Source organism: Anas acuta, chromosome 15 (genome assembly GCF_963932015.1).
Source record: "Anas acuta chromosome 15, bAnaAcu1.1, whole genome shotgun sequence".
NCBI lineage: Eukaryota > Metazoa > Chordata > Aves > Anseriformes > Anatidae > Anas > Anas acuta.
Genome location: NC_088993.1, coordinates 14,677,332 through 14,698,520, shown reverse-complemented (window position 1 = coordinate 14,698,520; position 21,189 = coordinate 14,677,332). Strand labels below are relative to the sequence as shown.

General features: G+C 57.0%; 1 protein-coding gene across 4 annotated transcripts in view; it reads left to right on the top strand.

Annotated features, from left to right (window-relative positions):
* The window catches only part of TNRC18 (trinucleotide repeat containing 18), a 51,221-nt gene that overhangs the window by 13,575 nt on the left and 16,457 nt on the right, over positions 1-21,189 (top strand). For 2 of the 4 annotated variants that reach the window (XM_068699756.1, XM_068699754.1), the window contains exons 3-16: positions 2,364-2,489; positions 2,849-4,678; positions 6,987-7,089; positions 7,252-7,457; positions 7,668-7,814; positions 8,343-8,527; positions 9,458-9,881; positions 10,381-11,331; positions 11,897-12,072; positions 12,674-12,810; positions 13,277-13,405; positions 15,164-15,338; positions 16,374-16,737; positions 19,309-19,584. In XM_068699756.1, coding sequence (XP_068555857.1) covers positions 2,364-2,489; positions 2,849-4,678; positions 6,987-7,089; positions 7,252-7,457; positions 7,668-7,814; positions 8,343-8,527; positions 9,458-9,881; positions 10,381-11,331; positions 11,897-12,072; positions 12,674-12,810; positions 13,277-13,405; positions 15,164-15,338; positions 16,374-16,737; positions 19,309-19,584 — 5,229 coding nt within the window. The remainder of the gene's footprint in view (positions 1-2,363; positions 2,490-2,848; positions 4,679-6,986; positions 7,090-7,251; positions 7,458-7,667; positions 7,815-8,342; positions 8,528-9,457; positions 9,882-10,380; positions 11,332-11,896; positions 12,073-12,673; positions 12,811-13,276; positions 13,406-15,163; positions 15,339-16,373; positions 16,738-19,308; positions 19,585-21,189) is intronic. The other 2 variants (XM_068699755.1, XM_068699757.1) reach the window with 2 other exon arrangements.

The window sequence follows — 21,189 nt, the reverse complement described above, 5'->3', positions numbered from 1 at the left end:
ACGTGGGGCCCGGCCGCTTCCCCCAGCGCGACCTCCAGCCTCCAGACGTTTGGCGTGCGGTTTGTGCGGTCGCTGCTATCTCCTCTCCCCATCGCATCCCCTCCCGGCGCTGACTCACCCGGCCGTACCTCTTCCCCGGGCCGCCTCGGAGAGCCGGGCGGCGCTGCAGTTGTGGCAGCCAGGCTCAAAACATCTGCCCCCGCCGAGTTCCTCTAATAACAGCCCTCCGTTGATAGCTCCTGCATGAAGCAGGTATGTTTTGGGGGAGATGGAGGCAGGGGAAGATGCTGGGATGTGCCCGTTTTGGAGTCGGGAAGGAGGGCACAGGCGTGCGCCGCCGCTCCGTGCCCATCCACCGCCGCAGGGGCGTGGGTATAGACGCAATAGGAGCTACAAGGAGACTTTTTCCACCTCCCCTGGCTCTTTTCCTCATGAGGGTGAGGTTTTCCAGCAGCCTCTGTGCTGCTGGACGTGTGTTTTTGGCGTGGTGGGGACAGGGGGCACGAGCAGCGGGCTGCAGGAGCGTGTCCCAGCCTGACGGGGCACGTCCCTGGGCAGCAGGGCTCCTGCGCTGCTCCAGCAACCGCCCTGGCCCCAGGGCAGAGGGAGACGGTTGCGGTTTCCCCCTCTCCCCTCCCTTTCCCCTGGCAGCGGGCCGTGGTTGGGGTGAGCTGTGCGTTGCTCACCGCGGTAGAGTTTCTCCCCTTGGCATCGCTTTCTGGCGCGGAGATGCAAGGAGGAAGCAGCTTGCCCGCGGCCACCTCCTGCGAGCGCGGCTCCTCGGCACCTGGAGGAACCCTATCGCCTCCAGGACCTGCCTGGGGCAGCGGGGCAGCAGGTTTTCGGCTGTGAGAGAGTTTTGGGGCAGCCCTGGGAGCAGGAGGACTTCATGAAGGGGTGCCGCAGGGTTGCGTTTCCATCGGGTTCGTCCCCTGGAAGGATCTGGCCCCGTTTTCTCCTCCCTGCCCCTGCTGCTGGTGAGAAATCGGACGAGGCTGCGGGTTTGGGTGATGAAGCAAATCCTTGCACATGCCTGTGCCCTGTTTTCCCCACCTGCAGAGCTTTGGGATGGGCAGTGAGCCCCCATGCTGGGATGAGGCTTCTCCCAGCCCCAGTGCCTCTACCAGGGCTCGCTGGGGGTGCTGGCAGGGTTGCCCAGCACACGGGGTTTGGGGCTCAGCTGGTGCAAACCTGTCCCGTGCTGCACCAGGTGGGTCCTGGGCATGGGAGGTGACAGAGCTGGGAAGCTCCTCGGCTGTCTCCAGACCTAAGTGGGGCTGGAAATGCTCCCGTGTGAGGGTCTTGGGGTTACAAAGGCGAGGAGTGAATGCGTGCGCGCTCACGGTGCTTTCACAGGATGAATTGGGAAGTTGTGGCTGCTGGGAGCAGGCTCTGTGTTGAGCCTCGTGGGCACAGCAGCCAGGAGGGGTTGGTGTGAGGGTGATAACACGGGAACAGGGTGAGCAGCAGGAATCGGAGCCTCCTGGAGCCCGCTGGGCTGTAGGTGCAGGTGGGCACTGTGCAGAGGTGCATGGAAGAGGTCGAGGCTGCCTAAATAACGGGTAGCTTAAATATTGGGTAGCTTCATGTGCAGCTTCAGTAGGTTGAGCTCCATCTCCTCGTGGGTTTTGGTGTGGTTTTGTTTTGATCCAGTTGGATAGGGGACTACTGACAAAACTCATCCTTGCCTGCTTGGGTTCAGTGGGATTGATACATTTAGGGGGAGTTTGTGGCTAACGGGATCTGAGAGGAAGGGTGGAAGCTGGCAGAGGGCTTCAACGTCTCCTTCGGGTTCTCCTGATGGCTTTGATCTGGTCTTTAAACGATGGCACAACCTGGGAACCTGCTCCTGCCTCAGCAGCTTCTCGGGGCAGAGCGCGGTGCCGGGGTGTGCACTGCGGGACGGGTGCCGTTTGGTGGCAGTGTTGCAGAAGAATTGCTGCCCGTAGCCAAGAGCTTCTTTAATTACCACTATTACCGTGATTGCCTTCACAACACCACCCCGCAGCTGGTTATTCACATCAGGACGCTGCTGGGGGGGCCCCGCTTGCAGCAGAGTCATCCTGTGCCCAGAAAGCAGCACCCTGGGCTCGCAGCGCACCGGCTGCGTATTTGGGGTCCCTCAGAGGTGCTGCCGGGCGAGGGGCGAGCTGGGGGACCCCGAGACGGGTAGCCAAAAGGGGGGAGGACCAGAGCAGTGCCCCCCATCGTGGGTTGTGCCCTGCCTGCTGTGCACATCCTCGCAGCCCCCGCTGCTGGCGCGCGAGGGACCGCCAGCCCCAACAGTCTGCGCTCCCGCGGGGCTCGTTCCAAGGCGGCGGGGCTGAAACATGTTTCCCTCTTCTGTTCCCGTTTTCCTGCAGGCTTCTCCCATCTGCCTAACGGGCTCTACCCGTCCTACATTCCCCTGAGCCACCTCGAGCCCCCCAGCGCCGGCAGTCCTCTGCTGGCCCAGCTGGGGCAGCACAGCCTCTTCGAGTCGCAGAAAGGTGAGTGGGGACCCGCCTGGCCTTCTCCTCGGCCGCCCCGTGGTGCTCAACCTCTTTGGGATAGGGGATGTCGAGGGGAGAGCTGCACCCCCTGGGGTTATCGCCAAGGGATATTTCTTGGGTTTTAGCAATATTGAGGTCTGAAATGTGGCTGTGCCATGCAGCAGAAGGCTCGGTGTGCAGCAGACGGGGCTGTCCCGCGTCCCACCTGGACCACTGGAGATTCCTGCCCCATCTCCTCTGCCCTGGTCCTTCCCAGCCTCCAGAGTCACTGCTGAGACATCCTAAAAACCCGATCCCTCCCAATTTGCCACCTCTCCCCTGTCTTTTCTAATCTGGTGTCTGCCTTTGCTCCGCAGATGGCTTCTACCTGTCCAGCCACGCGGGCCAGTCGGCTCTGCACCCGCAGCCGCCCCTCTCCAGGACGGCGAGCAGCCACACGCCGAGCACCCTGCTCCGGGAGAAGGACCTGGGGCAGCTGCACAAGAGCTCGAAAGAAAGCCTGAAGGACCCCGGTGGGAAGGAGCGGGGATGCCGGAGCGACCTCACCCTGCCCTTCGCCAAGAAGGAGGGCAAGCCCAAGGAGGAGCCACGGCCCCGCAGCGTGGTGGACCTCACGCAGGACACCAAACCCGACGGTGACCGCAAGGTGAGCGTGGTGGAGAAGGCGGTGAAGGTGGGCGAGCGCCTCTCGCCCTTCCTGGCCGAGCACTTGCCAAACCGGGGCGGAGGCGGCGGCGGCGGCGGTGGAGGAGGTGGCGGGGAACCCAAATCCAAGAACCCGCTGCAGAGCTCATCCCTCAGCAACTGCAACGGCGGCGGGGACCCCATGCTGAAGGTCCTGGGCGCCGAGCAGGACCGCTGTGCCAAGGACCCCGCTCGGCACGACGAGAACATGAGGCCTTCCGCGCACGCCCACGCTGAGCGGCTGAAGCGGGGCGAGCCCCTGTTGCCCTCGGTGGGCGCTTTGCACGTCTCCTGCAGCTGCCCGTCCCCGCACCCCTCGCAGCCGGGGAAGATGACGCCGGCCACCGCCTTCCCCCCGCAGCCCGTCCATTCCAGCATGTACACCATCTTCCCGCCGGCCAAGGAGCTGGGGAGGGAGCACAAAGTCATCGCCCCCACCTTCGTGCCTTCGGTGGAAGCCTACGACGAGAGGAGCGGGCCCATCCAGATCGCCTCGCAGGCCCGCGACAACAAGGCGAAGGACAAGGAGCTCGGCAAGGTGGGGGTGCTGCAGGCGCCCCCCGAGCGCTGCCTCGCCGACGCCCCCCGCCCGCTCTTGTCCCAGGACTTCTCTTGCCACGGCGATGCCAAAAGGATGGAGGCGCTGAGGGAGAAGGGCTCGGTGATCAGGGCCAACTCCATGGCGCTGAAGAGGCAGGTGGCTTCGGAGCCTTTCCTCAACCGGCCGGGGCTGGGCTCTCCGGAGAGCAGGGAGTTCCTGGCCTCCAAGGACTTGCTGAAGCCGAGTCCGGAGGCAGAGCATCGGCCCTGCGAGCGGGACCGCTTCCAGCGCTCCGGCTCCAAGGAGGCGGCCAAGGTCTACGGCACTTTGGACTCCTCTCGGCAGCACCTGGAGCACGGCGCGCTGAAGCCACCCGAGCAGAAGTGGAAGCCCTTCGAGATGGGCAACTTCGCCACCACGCAGATGGCCGTGCTGGCCGCCCAGCACAACCACGTCACCCGGGCCGAGGAGGAGGCCAAAAAAGTTTACCTGGACCCCAGCGGCTTGCCCCGCTCCTCGGTGGTGGGCTCGCGGGGCGCCGCCGACGTCCTGCACCCCACCTCCCACGGCGAAGGCTCGGCCATGCAGAGCCTCATCAAGTACAGCGGCAGCTTCGCCAAGGAGACGGCGTCGCGGCAGAGCTGCGGCAAGAAAAGCCCCTTCGGCGGCTTGGGCAACATGAAGTTGGACTCCTCGCAGCTGGGCACCTCCAAAGTGCAGCAGCTGCTGGCGCAGCAGCCGGCGAAGCAGCTGAAGAGGGATCCCGAGAGACCCGAGAGTGCCAAATCCTTCGGCCGGGAGAGCATCAGCTCGCAGGGCGAGGTGGAGGTGAGGCATTTGCCCGTCGGCATCGCCGTGGCCGTGGCTCGGCAGAAGGACAACAGCAGCAGCAGCAGCAGCAGCAAGCTGGCGCCCAGCCTGGCGGACCGGGATCGCTCGCTGTCCCTCAGCAGCATCAAAGGTGGGTTCCCCAAATCCATCCTGGGGCTTTTAGCACAGGTCTACGGGTGGTTAGAGCAGCCCCAGCGCAGGCTGCGTGGCGTGAGCTGAGCTGGGCATCCTCAGCTCCCTGTGCCTCCTGTTCCCAGCCAAGTTTTGGTGGTAAATCACGGCCAAATGGGGCTCCCCGTGTTGGTCGTGTCCCCATCCTTGCGCTGTGGTTGAGGCTGCACCATCCCAGTGGCACTGGTGTGAGTCTGCCCCGTGCAATTTGGCTCCTCCATGGACCACCAGCTGCAGCCCAGAGCTTCACGAGGCTGTGGCAAAGCCAAGCTGGGCCCTGTCGGCATCCCGCCCGCCCCGCGGTCCCTGCCTTCCCATTTTTCCCCCGTAGCCTTCCCCATTTTTCTCTTTCGCCCCCCTCTCCGCGTTCCCATCGCCTCCCGGCGCCCTCGAGAGCCGCCCGGGGACCTGGTGGGCAGCACAGGGAGCTGTTTGTTCAGCCCTCGCATGGCCCAGACCCTCCCGCCTTGCCTTAAACGTAATTTACCGAGCCCGGACTAAAAGGGCTGCAAACAAGGGCTGGATTCTGGCAGGCCCACGGGCCTGTTGCTAAGGGATGCAGTTGGCTTTCAGACAGAACACAAGCCTGCTTTTCTCCTCCTCTCGCCCCCCAAAAGCTGTCCACCCCCCCCCCAGCTTTGTGTGCCGGGAGATATTCATCTAATAACATTAGCTTGCTTGCGCTGAGTGGACGGTGCTTGAATGTTTAGACCTTTTAAGAAGCAGAAAGCAGGCTTTAGCGGGCTAATCTGTAGTATTTGGCAAGTAAAATGCAAGTATTTAGCGCCGGGCATCGGTCGTCAGGGAGACGGGCCCGAGCCTTTCCCCTGTGCAGCAGTGATTGAATTTTTCTCTGCGTCATGGTGGTGGGGACAGAGCCATCATTCAGCGCCGGGACAATCGGCGGTCTGTAGGGAAACGGGACCGTCCCGCTGGCGGGGCAGGGGCTGGGGAGGAGCTGCACGAAGAAGAAAGGGTGTGCGTGCACGGGGGGGTGAGGACAGGGCCATAAAACCGCCTGGAGATATAGCAGATGATGAGTAATATGGACGGGAGGGAGGGGAGCAGCCAGCAGTGGTGGGCTGGGGGTGGCTGCTTGATCCTTTTTGGGATGGAGAGGTGTGTGCTGGTGTGCAAAGCATCTTCCCTTTCTGCCTGGAGCCCGTGGCAGGAGCCTGGGGAGAGGATGCTGGGCGAGATGTTGTCTCGTTCCTGGATTCCTTCTGACAGTGAAAGCTGAGGGAATTGGAGGCTTGACAGCAAAAAATAAAAAACACACCAAAACCGTGGGCTGTCCAGGTTTGTGGGAATACCCAGCGGAGCCCTCCTTTAAAAGGCTGCCTGTCAGCAGAGCGGGCTGGATGTTACGGGAGGCTGGCTCCTGTGCCAAACCTCAGCCAGATGCCAGAGCTGGGGGCCAGGGTGCAGCCGTGCGAGGCCACCGAGCCCTGCAGGGTGCAGAGCATCTTCCAGGCTGGAGATGTGCTGGCAGGGAGCACCCAGAGCCAGGGGAACCAAGCACCTTCCTCCTGGACCCACTGAGATGTCCCTTTAGACCGTCTGGCAGCTCGCTGCAAGCAGGGCTGGGATTTAGGGGTCACCCACGGACAGGGAAACGTGGAAGAAATGTGTCTACAAGAGAGCAGTTGGGGAAAAGGAAGCCTAAAATCAGGCAGCTGGAGACCTTGGGTGAAATGAGAGGGTCCATAGTACCTGCTCCGAGCAGGGCCAGCAAAAAGCAGCTGTGGGTGTGCTTCTTCCTCCCCTCGCAGACACAGCTGCTGCCCTGCCAGGCTGGGTTTTAGGATTCTGGACGAGCCGTTGCTCCGGCCAAACACCCAGCCCCTGTTTTGGACTCCTGCCCTCATCTGCCATCTGTGCCCCTGCCTCACCGGCCCCTTTCCTGTTGCGTGGTCTGGGAGGGGGGATGCAGATGCCCGCTCCGGGGTTGGATTGCAGCACCCAGCCCTGAGAAAAAACATGTTTTTCTCAGCATCTGTCGTGTTGCTGCTGCCTGTTGCAGAGGGACAGGGCTTTGGAGCACACCCAGGCTGGTTTACGAGAGCAGAAGGAGCCTCTCAGAGGCGCAGCTCAGATCCCAAAATACCAACCTTGAGCCGAGTGCTCCCAGGAACCCCTTTTGTGAGAGCACCTTGGTCACGTAGGCAGCCCTGCCGTGTCCTCCGGGGTTTGAACCTGGTAGTTTTGAGGAGAGAGAGCTTGTCCTGGGCTGCTGCTCGCCTCTGATGGCTCTGGCTGTCTCCTAGGGCACGGACGCTCGGAAGACGACTGCGGGGATGAGAGGAGCCGCCACCGGGACAGCCACCTCCTGGCAGGGCGGCTGGAGCGGGATCAGGAGAAGCTGCTCAGGTGAGGCTCAGAGGGCAACGGGGTCTCCATCCGTGGCTACCACAAGCCACATTTGGGATCACGCTTGTTTTACAAGCTGGCCCCGTCCCCCTGCGCTCCCCCAGTGCCCCCTAGCACTCAGTGCCTTCCTTTCCTTCTCCCTCTTGCCTCCCCTGTGACCAGAGAGAGCAAGGAGCTGGCAGATTTCGCCCGGATTCATCCCTCTGGCTGTGCCACCAACGGTTTGAACTCCAACCTGATGGTGACGGGAGGCCCGGCCCTGGCGGGCTCGGGGCGCTGGTCTGCAGACCCCGCTTCTCACCTGGCCGCGCACCCCTGGCTCCCCAGGACGGGGAGCCCCTCCATGTGGCTGGCCGGCCACCCCTACGGTGAGTGCCCTGGAGGCAACGACACATCCACGGGGTGCCCACACCGCTGTGATCCACTGCCAGGTATCACAGAGCGCCCGGTGAGGCTGCTCCTTGATGGCAGGGGTAGGGAAGGGGGTGTTGTGGAGCTGTCGGGTGGTGGGAGGCTTCTTGCACGGGTAGGAGCTGCCCGTGTCCCTGGAGCTGTGACCGTGCTGTTCCTTCTTCCAGGACTCGGCCACCCTTCCCTGCACCAGGGCATGACTCCAGGCTTCCCCCCTGCCATGGGGGGGGCCCTCCCTTCTGCCTACCAGTTTGCCCGAGACCCGCAGTCGGGGCAGCTTGTCGTGATCCCCAGCGAGCACTTACCGCACTTCGGTGAGTCCCGAGGAGGGGAGGAGGCTTTGGAGGTGGCTGGATGGGAGCGTGCGTGCCCGTGGGGACCAGCAGCTGCAGCTCTGGGGTGGGTGTGAAGCAGCTTCTTGTTGGGTGCGTTTTGGAGGTGGAAATGTGTCGTCTTCTGTGCTGGCTTCTCATCATGTGGAGAACCTCGTGGGGTTTGGCTCTTTGGTTAGGAGAATCTGCTCTTGGGGTCAGGCAGGGATGGGCAAACCAAGGCTGCCTAGAATCGTAGAAAGAGAGAGCAAAGCAGGAGAACAAATAAAGAGCAAAGCAAGTCGGAGACCCTCAGGACCTACACGTCAGTGGGAGTGGGGCTGCAGAGAGCAAGACAGCACGCCTTCCCCTTTCCATTTCTGGTTGTGTTTTTGCATAGCTGGATGTCCGGCATCCCCACACCGTGAGGTTGGGGTCGATCCACTTCCCCTGAGCAGCCCTGAATCCTCTCACCCTCTATCCACCCCTGTCCTCGCGCCTCCTTGACCGTGCCTCTGCTCATTTCCCCAGCGGAGCTGATGGACCGGGCGCCCCCGCTGTGGCCCGCCATGTACCCCCCGACCCGGAGCTCCCTGCAGCACGCTCACCAGCTCCAGCTGCTCTCCCACCAGCAGCTGCTGCGGCAGCACGAGCTCTACATCCTGCAGCAGCAAGCGGCCCACGCCATGGAGCTACAGAGGAGCGCCCAGCTCGTGGTACGTCCTCGGGAGCTTCCAGCTTGGAGGTGAAAGAGGCTCGAGTTGGGGGGTTTTGGGGGGGAGAGCACAGCCCTGCAGGTGTTGTAGGGGTGTTTTAAGGGCAGGGGTGTGCTGAGAAATGCAGTGCTGGTCCGCAGGAGCTGCGGGATTCAGTGCAGCACGCAGAGGTGGGGTGGTGGTAAAGGGGTTTGGCGTCAAGCCCTGGAGCAGCGGTGGCAGGAGAGCACGTGGCTTTTATTCCATCCTTGGGATTGTCTCTGATTTGGGTGGTTTCAGCCCTGGTCCCCTCCAAACAAGCCTCCTGTGGTGGCTCAGAGAAGCAGCTGCGATGCTGGCAGTGAGCTGGGTGCTGGAGCCAGCTCCCACCCACCCGGCAGTTTTGGCAGCGGGGAGGTTTCGTTGGGGTGTGTTTTGCACCCAGTTAATTTTTTGTAGTGGTCATCTGGTTCTCAGCCTTCGTTTCACGTGTGTGCTCGCCCGTCTGGAGGCTTAGAAATAGAAACCACTTCTTCCTGGTTGTGATTGAAAGCTGAGACACCCTTCACGTGGCTCCAGGAGCTGGGGCTTCATAAAAAAAAACTATTACAGACCCCACGATGGGTCCCAGAGCAATCTACATCTGTTCCTGCAGATGCATCCTAGCAGAGCGTCGTTCAGGTGCTTCAGGAGACCTGTCCTGGCTCTGAACACTTGAATTCTTCTTGTCCTGGCACTTAGGAAGTGCTGGTTTGAGATCAGTGCTCCATCAGATCAGCCTTAAATTGGTGTCGCAGTCAGGAGTGTGTCGCAGTCAGGAGTGTGTTTTTCGATAGGATGAGGTCAATTTTTGATAGGATGAGGTCTGGGCCTCGTTGGGCGGTGGGTCTGTGCCACTTTCGGGGAGCAGGCGGAGATGCCGTGCTGAGTTGTGCTCTGCTCTGGTCGCAGGAGAGGTTGAAGGCAAGCGAGCAGCGAGCGGACATGGAGGAGAAGGTGACGAAGCGGAGCCTGGACAGTGCCAAATCCGGCCTTCCCTCCTCTGCCCCGGGCCTGGTGCACCGAAAACCTCCCGTGCTGTCTCCCAGCGCCTCCACGTCCTACAGCAAGGCTGTGAGTCCACCTCCCCTCTCGCCCAGGGCCTCACCCGTGTCTGTGCTCAAAGCTGAGGTGATCCAAAAGATGGAGGAGCCACCTTCGCAGCCAGCCTACTCCTACCCCGCCACCCCCAGCTCCCATCCTGCCAGCCCGCCCCCCGCCTCTCCGCCCCCTGCCCCTGCCATCCCTCCAAAGGAAGAGGCGCCCGAGACGGTGGAGAAGAAAGACCTGGAGCTGGAAAAAGAGGCTGCCGGTCCGTTTCAGGCTTTGTTCCCAGGTAAGAGAGCCCTGCTTTGGCAGAGTCCCGGTGTCTTTGTGCCTGCCTCCCTTTTTCTCCTCGGCTCTTTCCTGCTTCCACCCCTTCCCCCCTAGAGAAAACCACGGCGCTCCTCTATGAGATGCAAGAGGCAAGGACCGGGGTGCTGTGTGGGGCTGGGATTGATGCCGGGGTTGTAGGGGCACCTGGTGCTGAGGGCTCTCTTCTTCCCTTGGGTCGAGCCTGGGTTGGTTCCTCCAGAGCTGAGGTCTCCGTGGGGGAAGGATGCGGGGTCCAGTTGCAGTAGGGTGCTGGGGAGGTGGAGAAGGGATGTTTGGGGGCTGCTGCCCGAGGCAGAGGGTGGCATCGTGGCCAGGAGAGAGGTTCCCCAGCAGCCACCCTGTGAAAAAGGAAGCGATGAGAGTTGATGGAAGCAAAGGGAACCCCTCTCTGTGCCTCAGTGAGAGAGGGGCTGCTTGGGAGACCTGGACGTTCACACATCCCTTCTGCTGTCTTGTAGAGATCCCCCCGGGATACCCATTCCAGTCCCTGCCTCCCTCCTTCGGAAGACACTACCCCTACCTCCTGCAGCCCACCGCGGCGTCCGATGCGGACGGCCTGGCTCCTGACGTCCCGCTGCCTGCCGAGGGCTCCGAGCACATGGAGCTTTCCCCCGAGGTCAAACCCATCCACCTGTCTCCGTCCAAAATGCTAGAACCCATCCAGGCGGCGGCCGAAGAGGAGTCCTTGGAGGAGCGGGTGAAATCGGAGGTGCAGATGGAGGAAAGCCAGGAAGGCATCTGCGAGCAGGACATGGGGGCTCTGAACATCGCCGCCGCCTCCGCCGCCGTCCCGGTGCAGAACGTGGACAACTGCAACCTCCTCCTGCATCAAGGCGAAGCCCTGGGTGCTATGGAGCAGGACCAAGAGGATCTCCAGAGCTGCCCGCCTCCTTACCAGGTCGTGGCTTGCCCCTCAGAAGCAGAGGCTCCGGCGGAGACGGGGAGCGGGGCAGAAAGCTGCTCCGTGCACATGGACTACGACGGCTCGCTCGTGCACGCGGAGACCGAGCCGCCCGAGATGGACTTGACGCCGCAGCGGGAGGAAGCCTCTGTAGCCATGGATCTGCAGGGTGCCGACGTGCCCTGCGGCAGGGAGTTCCCCAGCCTGCCCCCCGAGGAAGGGGAGCAGGGGCCGGAGATCCCATCCTACACGGACGAGGCGATCTCGTGCCAAATGCCGGCTCTGGACATCAAGCCGGGCGACCCGCTGGCTGGGATGAACGCTCTGGTGGCCGCCACGGAAATGCCGCAGGCTTGTTCCTTGCTGCCTGCTGCCAGCGTCGCCCCGTCCCAGGTGAAGCTGGAGGTGTTACCTGAGCAGGCTTTGGAGCACTCCTTCCTGCAGGGGATCACTCTGCTGAGCGAAATCGCCGAGATGGAGCTGGAGAAACGCAAGCAAGAAATGCAGAGTAAGTGGTGGGAGCGCCGTCCGGCCGTGGGGTGTCCCTCGCACCCTCAGCCACGCAGCAAGGAGCGATGCCCCCAAATTCTGGCGCTTTGGAGGGAGTCAGGATCAGGTTTTTGGTGCAGTGGGCCGAGGTGCACGCGGCTTCTGGGCTGCCCTCCCCTCCCAAAGGCCCTCTCCGTGTCTAGACAGCTCGCAGTACGCGGAGCGGAAAGGGAGCCCCACTTGCTCGGAGCCGCCAGGGTAACACCCTGCTGGCAGGCACCGAGGCTGCAGCCTGTCGGGGTTTGGCACGGGAGGCCCCAGTAGCTCGAGAGGATGCTTTCCAAGAGCTTGGCAGGTCCTGGAAAGATCTCACCTTCCAGTAACTTCCTGAGGCGAGGCGTGGTGGGAGCTGCCAGTTGCGCTATGGCTGGGCACAACAGGAGGTCTCAAGCAGGGGTCGGGGGCATCAGGGAGGCTCTGTGAGCTGCCACGGCCCAGAAAAGGGGCATCAGCCTCTCCTTGTGGGGCTGCTGTTGCAGGATGAACCTTTGTAGCTTTTATTTTTTCCCCCCTGTCCCTCCCAGCAGGTCCAGAGAGTTTCCCTGTCCGGCCAACGCTGGAGAGTTTGCTGGCTGCCAGCACCCACATGCTCATGGAAGTACTTTCCACCCCCTTCATGGAAAGTCTGAAAACCATCCGGCTGCCTCGAGAGCTGAATCCCAACAAAAAATACAGCTGGATGCAGAAGAAAGATGAGCCCGTAAGTAGCTCGTGGCGCGGCTCAGCCCGAAAAGCCACAGCTCGCGTCGCCCGTGTGCATCCGGCAAAGTTTGCCGGCGCTTCCCTCCGCGCTGGGAGCCGAGCAGGAGGCAGGGAGCTGCCATCCAGCGTCCTCCCTCGTTTGTAAATCCCCACCACTGATCTCAGCAGGCCTCTCCGCAGCCCCAGGAGGGGTGTCTGTAACACAGAGCCAGCAGGAACTCCTATCTTAGCGCTTTGGCAGTGGGGGGACAAGCAGAGAGAGTGGCAGCAGGGATTTTTTTTTCCTTTCTTTTTCTTTCCCGACTCTTCCCCATGGGAGAGACTGCCAAATTCTTTTGTGCCCAGTGAGTAAATGTTCCAAAATGGAATATTTTGATAAATAAGGGAGAAGAGACTCCATGGGTTTATTCTGGAGGCTGCTTCCCAGGGCTGCTGTCCCGCAGAGCTCCTATATCCCATGCACAAGCCCCAGAGCATCTCGGCTGGGCTGGTTTTGCTCCGGTCCAGCTCTAGGGTGGGGGCGAGGGTGCTGGAAGCACGGAGGGTTGCAGATCTTGGCCACTGCTGGTCATGCCCTGACCTTCTCCTCGCCACCCCAGATGTACTCCATCAAATCGGCCATCGAGAACATGGACGCGATGGAGCTGGACTACAGGATGAGGCTGGCGGAGCTGCAGCGGCGCTACAAGGAGAAGCAGCGGGAGCTGGTCAAGCTGCAGCGGCGCCGGGACTCCGAGTAAGTGGCAGGCTGCTCACCCCGTCTTTTTTTTTCCAGCTGGGCACTTGCACTGCCTCTTGGTGCCGGAGAGAAATCAGCCCTCCATCCCTCCATTTCCTCTCCTCGCGGTACGGCTCGCCAGGGCTTTGCACAACACACTCCTAGGCTATGTGGCACAGCAGCCTGAGCACTGGTGAACGCAGCTGGGAGACCATTATTAGAGACAACCTTGGCTTCAGCAGCTCAGTTTAGCAGTTCGGTGACAGGCGAAGGTTCTGGGTTGGCTCCCGTTCTTGCTTGCTTTCGTTTTTTTTTCCCCTTTTTCTTCCTTTTTTTTGGATTTATTTGCTTTATTTTTTTTCTCTCGTTTGTTTTGCTTTTTTGGTTGCAAAATTTGATTTCTTTTTTTTTTTTTCCCTTTGCTTTTTGTTTCTTTTTTCCGTTGTTGCCTTGGTTAACAGTGAAGCGTGTGGTTTTTTTAAAGGGAAAAGCATGACGAGAAAAGTAGAAGCTTGGCGAGAAGAGGCCCTGGAAGGCCCAGGAAGAGGAAACTTGGATCAAGCGCTCTGTCGCCCATTAAGGAGAGAGGGAAGAGTGACAGCAAGAGTGGAAAGTAAGGCTGGAAATTGGGGAAGCCGGGAAAATGGCAGGGTCGCTGCACAGGGTCGCACTTGGGGAGAGCATCTCGGACGCTAGCGGGGGCGATGTGTCGGCAGGCTGGCTGCTGGCAGCAGCGGTGGGAGCACGGTGCTGGCCTCCTCCTCGTGGCCGTGGTGCTGGGCGCAGGCAGGGCAGGCAGAGCAGGGCGGTGCTGAGATAATGGAGCAGCCGGCTGGGCCTGGAGGCGAGCTCTTGGTGATGGGGAAGCGTCCTCGTGTGCTGTCGGGAGAGCAGGAGCCGCAGGGCTCATTGCAGAGAGGCTGGTGTCAAAAAAAAAAAAAAAAAGAAAAAAAAAGGGAAGGACAGGGCTAGGTTAGCTGCTTCCTCGGGCCTTGCTGCTGCCTTTCTTCTGTCTTCATCTCCTGTGCCTTCCATCAGTGGGAGTTGGTTTGGCCTGACCTCTGCTCTTTTCGATTGTCTGGATCGTTCTCTCTCCTGCTTTTTTTCTCTTTTTGCAAGTCCAACTGCTCTTGTTTGGATGTGTGGCTCACACCGCTGCTGGCCATGCAGCCACCCATCAATGGCCAAGCCCCTCCAAAGGGAAGGCATCTCCGAGCTGCCTCCTTGGGTGCTCCGTATTTTTGCAAACATCCTTTCAAGGCTGCCAATTAGCCTCAGGTGCCCAGCTCCCACTGACCACGTGCCTTTGAAGATCTGTTCCTCTCGGTGGCTCTGTATTTTGCTCCTCTTCTTCGGAGGTGCCCGGAGGTGGCTGGAGTTGTGCGTGTGTGCGTGCGTGTTGTGTGCGCCCGTCCCCACGCTGCTGGAGAGACCTGGTGTGGGAGGTGAAAATGCACTTTCAGCCAGTGTCCAGGGCCTGAGGTGTTGGTTTTGGTGTCTGCAGTGGTCAGCAGGGAGGACAGAGGGGAGGGGAGATGCCTGGAAGCTGAGGAGGCTGTGTTGACGTGGGCAGCAGGCTTAGCGTGAAGGAGGCGGCGTGAGGGAGCTGTTAACGGAGGCTTGGTAGAGGTCTTGAGGTGTTGAGGGATCTCTCCATCCATCACATCGCTTCTGGAGACAGCTGGGGAGCAGTGAAAGACGTGCTTCTAGTCTCACCTACATAATTTTTTTCTTTTTTTTTATTTTTATTATTTATTTATCCTCTCCTTTCCTCCCTCAAATCCTGGAGAGACCAAAAACACACACCGTAAACGCCTCTCACACTGGGGCCGGGCTTGTAAAGTGGATTGCCTGCCCTCTGAGCAGGCTGGTCCTCAGGGTGCCCTTGTCCCTGCGTGGTGGCTCTTTCCCATCTCCTTGCTCGTACCCGAGCAGCCTGGTGCCCAGGCGGTGCAGCACCTCCCTGGGCAGCTCTGCACCCACAGAGTCTGTGAAAACAGAGGTGGGAAAAGGCCTACGGGCCAGCTCAGCTGTCCAGCCTTCCCTCTGCTGATCTGTACCAAATTGGGCACTTTTCGGTGGCTGTTACTCCAGACACTTCCTTTCAGGATCTTGCAGATCTCTGATTTCAGGCCCCTCATCTGTGCTGGTGGCCAGGAGTGTGCGAGGAGGGCTCCTTGGCTCTTCTCTTTGGTGGAAAACAAGAGGCAGGCCCTCGCTTTGTCCAAACTGCTGTCACTTCACAGTGGATTTGGCTCCCGTTGAGGATCCCTGCTCTCCTAGGAGACATTTAACCTCACTTTTGAGCTTGGAGGGGATCACAGGGAGGAAAGCCCCCCCCACCTTGACCCATCCTGTGCTTGGCTTGCAGACTGAGCAAGTCCTTGTTGCTCTCCGAAGACTCTGAGACTGGCGAGGGCATGAAGAAGAGGCACAAGGGGGCCCTCCCAGAGGAGGACGAGGATGTGGAGAGCAGCAGTGGCAAGATGAAAGGAAGGAATCAGAGCTGGGAAGAGCACGATGTGGCTCCCAGCTTCTCAAACGAGGTCAGTGCCCTCCTGGGGAATGCAGAGCCACGGGCCAAAAGCAGCTCTTTCCCATTTTGCCATTGTTGGCTTGCGCTGAATAACTCCTCCTGATGTTACAGCATCTGCTCTCAATTCACCTGTGTTCAGATGCTCCTCAAGGGAGGGCTTTCTGCAGTGGAGGGGTGTTCACAAAAGCTAGCGTTGGCGTATGGAGGTTGGGCAGGTCTGGTAATAGGTAAAAGCGAGCACCTTTGAGCCAGCCAGAGCATTGCAGTGTTGCACTGAATCCAGAGCAGCGTTTGCCTTACTCCTCTGGCTGTCGAGGCAGCAGTGGGGGACAGATTTTCTGAGCAAGGGAGTGCGAGCTTGCTATTTTAAATGCAGGCTCTTCTTCTGCTCCTATTGAAGCAGTGATGTATTTACTGGAGCTTTAAGCTGCTGATGAAATCCAAAATGCGTGCAGGCAAAGTACTGAGTTACAGCTGCTGTTATCTCGCTGTAGCATGTGTAAAGTAAATTTACTTTTTTTTCAAGGAGCAAGAAAATATGGAATGGGTGTAACAGCCCTGGCTGTAATGCAGGGGTGCTGATATTCTTGCTGAGAGGTATTTGGGTCTTCTTGGCATCCCTGCCACTGCAGCTGGTTACTTACATGGAAATCTGTGTTTGGCTGGAATTTGGGGTAGAGAAGATATTTAATCCTTTAGAGAAAAGCTTATAAAACCAACCCAAATAAATCCTAAAAAACAGGAGGTGAGAAGAAGAGAACTCCAAATCATGGTGATTTGTGAATATGTTCATTTTGGAAGAAAATTCATTTTTTTTCGAGTTAATCTTGAGATTCTGCACTATTCAATAATAGTGAAGCTGTACCTTTTGCTATTTCTCTCTGGCACAGTGACGGGCTAGGGCAACTGGAAATTAAGATTTTCCTTTTGAGGCATTGTTAATTGGCAAGCACAAGAGACTGAAATGAGGGCTAGTTAAAAACCCTGGGGCCTGCCACGCTACCTGCTCTGTGTTAACTTGTGTCCCTTCCTTTCACCTCGACAGTTAAAGCTTAAGAAAAAGAAGGTACCATCAGATCAGGAGCAGCTAGCCAGCAAGCTTGACAAGGCCCTATCGCTCACCAAACAAGACAAGCTCAAATCCCCCTTCAAGTTTGCTGACAGCTCTGGGGGGAAGCTGAAAAGTGGTGGAGGTGGCAGCAGGTACCTGCCGCCTCACGAGGCTCTGCCAAGTAAGGAGGAGAAGAAGAGCCTGGCCAAGAACCTGGGCCTGTCATTGAAAACCGCCAAGGAAGGTAAAAACAAAGTGGCTGCCAAAATGAAGAAGATGGAGGTGGGGTTAAAAGTGAAAAATCAGCTCAAGGTTTCCCATTCACCAGCAATATCTGAAGTTAGCAGCTACTCCTATAGTAAGTAATCCTTCGTTTGTCTCTTGTTACGGCGTAATCTGTTGTGGGAGCTTGTGGTGGGGGTTTGTGGCCTTTTGGAAGTGGTCTTGGTTGGAGCTGGATCTGGTTTTGCTCACAGGTGAAAGGTTACCTACACCTCGGTTAATTAATGCTACTGTGTCTTTGGGGTGAGCAAGAGATGTCCACCCAACTCGCCATCCAAGAGGTGGCAGACATCACTGCATCTCTTCCTGGCCTGTGTTGTTCTGAATATCAGTGGGGAAGGAAGTCATGAACTCATGTCCTTGCTTTCAGTAGGAGTAGACACTCTCCATCTACCTGTCAGATGAGTACGCACAGCCTCTCCTCTCAGGAGGTGGTTAGCAGTTCACTTTACAGGCCCTTGGTGACTTGGGTAGGATTATACTGTGCAGGTAGCTAGAGAACTCAAAACCTGCTGGGGGCACTGGTGTTTGTAAGCATCCTGCTGCCTTTTCCCAGTGCCATGGCTCGGTTCCTGGCTGGCTGTGTACAGCCCTCCCATTTATCTCGTCAGGGTTCGTCTCCACCCTGGCATCCTGTGTGCTGAGGCCCCCAAAACAAAGGTTCCTGGAAGTGAGCAGACACTATTACAGAAGGAAAAATCTGTAAAATTTTAGGTAGCATCGGGAAGGTCATAGGACCAGGCATAGAAAAGTCTTTAACGGCTCAGACAGACACCAGGGCAGAGAGCATGTGAAGGACTTGGAGTTTATGGTCTGTGGCCTGGTTGTTTAATTGTCTTAGCTCGCTTACATATGTATCTTTTTCCTTTGCTTGCAGCTATTTAAACCCCATGTTAAAACTCTTATGGGGTATTCATATGCATAACAAATGTATGTGGCAGTGCAAGACCAGTTTAGCAATTTCACTAATGGGGAAGATGATGAGCTAGTGATTCTCCAACCGAACAAATGTTTGGCATGAAATCAACCATTTACGTGGTAAAATAGGAGCCATTGTGTCCACTGAACTTGAACACAGCCTTTGGCTGGTTGTGCTGTACAAACCGCCCAGCAGTGCTGCTTTTGTGCACTTTGCTTCCAGAAACAGACCCAAGGCTCCTCAACTGGGAGCTCTGGAGATAATGGGGAGGTAAGTGGGGCAGCACAGACCCTTGCTGGCAGAAGGAGCTTTCACAGTGTCCTTGCACTTGGTGCTGTGGTTTCAAGATCAAAAACTCCTTCCCAGACGTAAGGGGGCTGCAGTCTGAGTCCTCTTCTCTGCAGTGAGTCTCCTGGTGTAGGATTGTGCCTCTGTTGCCACATGAATCTCAGAGCAGAGGATTATTGTTACTGAGGAACCGACTCAGGAATGGCTCGGCTTTGATACGCTGTTTTTCAGCTGTGTGCAGGTTCAGGGAAAAGGGCCTTAGGCTGTCATTTGGTCACTCAAGCGTGATGGATTTGGGAAGGCAGGGCGAGCATATGGCAGCACCTCCCGTGTCTGGTGGGCTGCTCTTGTGGAGGAGAATGGGACTGGTGCCAAATGCTTGTGTCTCCCAACCTCCTAATTTTCTAGCTGGAGTCCTGAAAACCTTGGGCGTAGATCCAGCAGGCGAGATGAGTATCCCATTCCTGCACATTTTAATGGAAGTTAGACTCACGGAATCTTTTGTGTATTTGGGCTTTGAACCTTCTAAATTGCCACCCCTCATTCTTTCCTCTCCACATCCAACACGACAGGGGTGGGAGTGATATGCAATCAGGGCTGATACTGGAGAACATCTGCTGCTGCTCCCAGGCTGGAACAGTCTGTGTCCATAACACCAAGTGTTTGTGAGTCGGGATGTGACCGTTCCTACCTGCTTCTGTTGTATCCAGGGGCACCAAATGTTTTTGTTCCACTCATCAGGTTCTGGAAAGGGACAGTTGGATAACATCTCACTGCCTGCAGAGCAGGACAGCTGAGTGAAGTTGGGGTTTGTGAATCAAGGAGTCTCAATCCCTGCTGTGTTTTGATGTACTTTATGCTGCATGCTGCTGAGTGTCTGGGGTGGTAGGTTCGGAGTTAGACCTGATGCCCCTTAGCAGCTGGGCTTGCTCTGGCTGCCTCTGTCAGAAACCCTCCGGGAGAGTCAGTTTATGTAGAAAACTGAATTAGGTCCATTAGGATTTAGGTCAGAGGATGGAGCATAACCATGGTTGAGACTGATTCAGTTTGAGCACAGTTATTGGTTGGCATCACTGCACCTTTGGTGCACGTTTCATGATGGAAGCATCTACTTTGGTTTTCTTCTGAGCTGAAAACATTTCTGCCATAAGGGAGAAAAAGAGGTCATTTGGCCTAGATGGAGAGTGTTTATTTGTAACTGAAAGAAGGAAATACATATTTGTGTTTTTTCGGCTCCTGCTTGCTGAACCTCAGACTTGTGATGGAGGGCCTGACAGGGAGGACATGGCAGCACTCAGTCCTTCATGCAGGCACTTTTCTTTCCTGGTGTAAAGCCTCTTCACGCAGAAATGCACAGAAACAGCCCTTTGCCCCCCTCAAAAAACCCAAACCCAACCCTATTCTCTGAGGTAACGTTCTTCCCGCCTGCTTTGACCGCAGATACAGACTCGGAGGAGGAGGGATCCCTGAGGGACGAGTGGCCAGCACAGCCCCCATCCGCCCCTAAACCGCGGCCACCCGGCCTCTACAGCACGGCAGCCGGGAAGGGTGGCCGGGCGGCCGGCGGCCCCAAGGCAGCCCCCCGCAGCACGGCGGCCGGGCGGCCGCTGAAGCCCAAGGTGGCGGTGGGTCGGAAGCAGCCCTTCTGCCTGCTGCTGCGGGAGGCCGAGGCAGGATCTTCCTTCAGCGACTCCTCGGAGGACTCGTTTGATCAAGGTTACTAGCATATAGCAAACGCAACCCCAAACGCACCCCTCCGCCATGCCTGCGGGGGAGTGGGCGGGTGGGGGGTGAGTAGGGGCCTGGCGGGCTGGGGTCAGCCATTTTGATGGTCGGAGCCAGGGCGGCCATCTTTGTTCTTGGCAGCGTAGCCTGCTTTATCAGCCCGACGTTTATTTTTTATCTTTTTGTACTTGTATCATTGTGATATTATTACTGGCTGGCTCTTTTAGAGCTTTTATATCAACTGGGTTTTAGTGTCCACCTCTCCCTGCTTTCCTGTTCCTTTCCTTCCCTTCAGTTTTTCCCTCACTTTCTTCCTTGCTGCCACCACCACCATTATATTATTATTATTATTATTATTACTATTATTATTATTATTTTATTTCTTGTTATTTTATTTTGGCATGGGCCTTGTAGCAGTTTGGAAGAAGCCTTTTTTATTTCATTTAGTTACTTTTTCTTTTCTATTTTTTTTTTTAATACCGGGATACTGTTGTGTGGCCGTGTGACTTGATGTTTGTACTGCAATTTGGTATACCAAGCTTTATTAAACATATCGAGTTCATTTTTAACTAAACCTGTGTACCTTGTCTCTCTTGCTGTGTCTCTTATCAGGCGATTAGGTTGCCGCTTCACTTCATCCTGCTCTGCATCCCCCTCCTGCTCCCACTCCCCATGAGTAGAACTGGAATTAACCTAGTCTGGGTACTCTCTATTATTCAAATATCCCTGCTAGCAATTGTCGCTCGCTGCCTTTGTCCAAATAAAGCCTAGGCCTCTCTCCCACCCCCCACCCCTTTAATTTCATTTTTATTTTGTTCATCTAAGTGTTTTTTTGTTGTTTGTTTTTTTCTTTTTTTTTTTTTTTTCAACCTGTTTCCTCTTTTGATAGACTCTCTCAAGGCAGGCAGATAAACGTGAAGGAACTCGGTCTTTATTGCTGCTGCTGTGTGTAAGGTCCCCATTATTTGAGAGCCAGAGATTTTTTTTCTCTTCACTTTTCAAAATGTATACGGCAAGTTTTTATGCCCCTTTTGGGTGGTAATTTTTTTCAGATGCCTGGACGTAACCCATAGTGCTCAAGGATGTGGCAATTACTGCATTAAACTTGAGTCTATGGTTTCCATCCCCCACCCTCACCCCAATATTTTTTTATTACAGCTTTTTTTTTTGTCAGCCTGTCATTAGTACTTCAGTGGGAAAGGAGATTACTTGAGACTTTTCCTCCAGAGACACAAGGGGTTTCTGTTTTAGAGCTCACTCATTAAATAATAATCATGGGGAAAGGTCATTTTAATGAGCCCTCGGCTCCCAAAAGAAAGTAGCTCGTCTGGGCTGAATGCTAAGCAAGAGCATCCCCAGTTGTTATCATTAAGTTACATGGCAGATCTGAATGTAGCACAGCAAAAGCCTTTTTAGTATTTCACACTGCTCAGACAGTTGTTAATTGAAAATGGGGCTGGATAGTTTTGCTTTGTTTTTGTTTTTCTTAGGTTTTGGTCTTAATCTCCTCCATGCACCTGTTTGTTTTTCCTTCCCTCCAAACCCATCCTCCAAAGAAAATTTAAGATAAAAAATCAAACACAGCAGAAAGATACA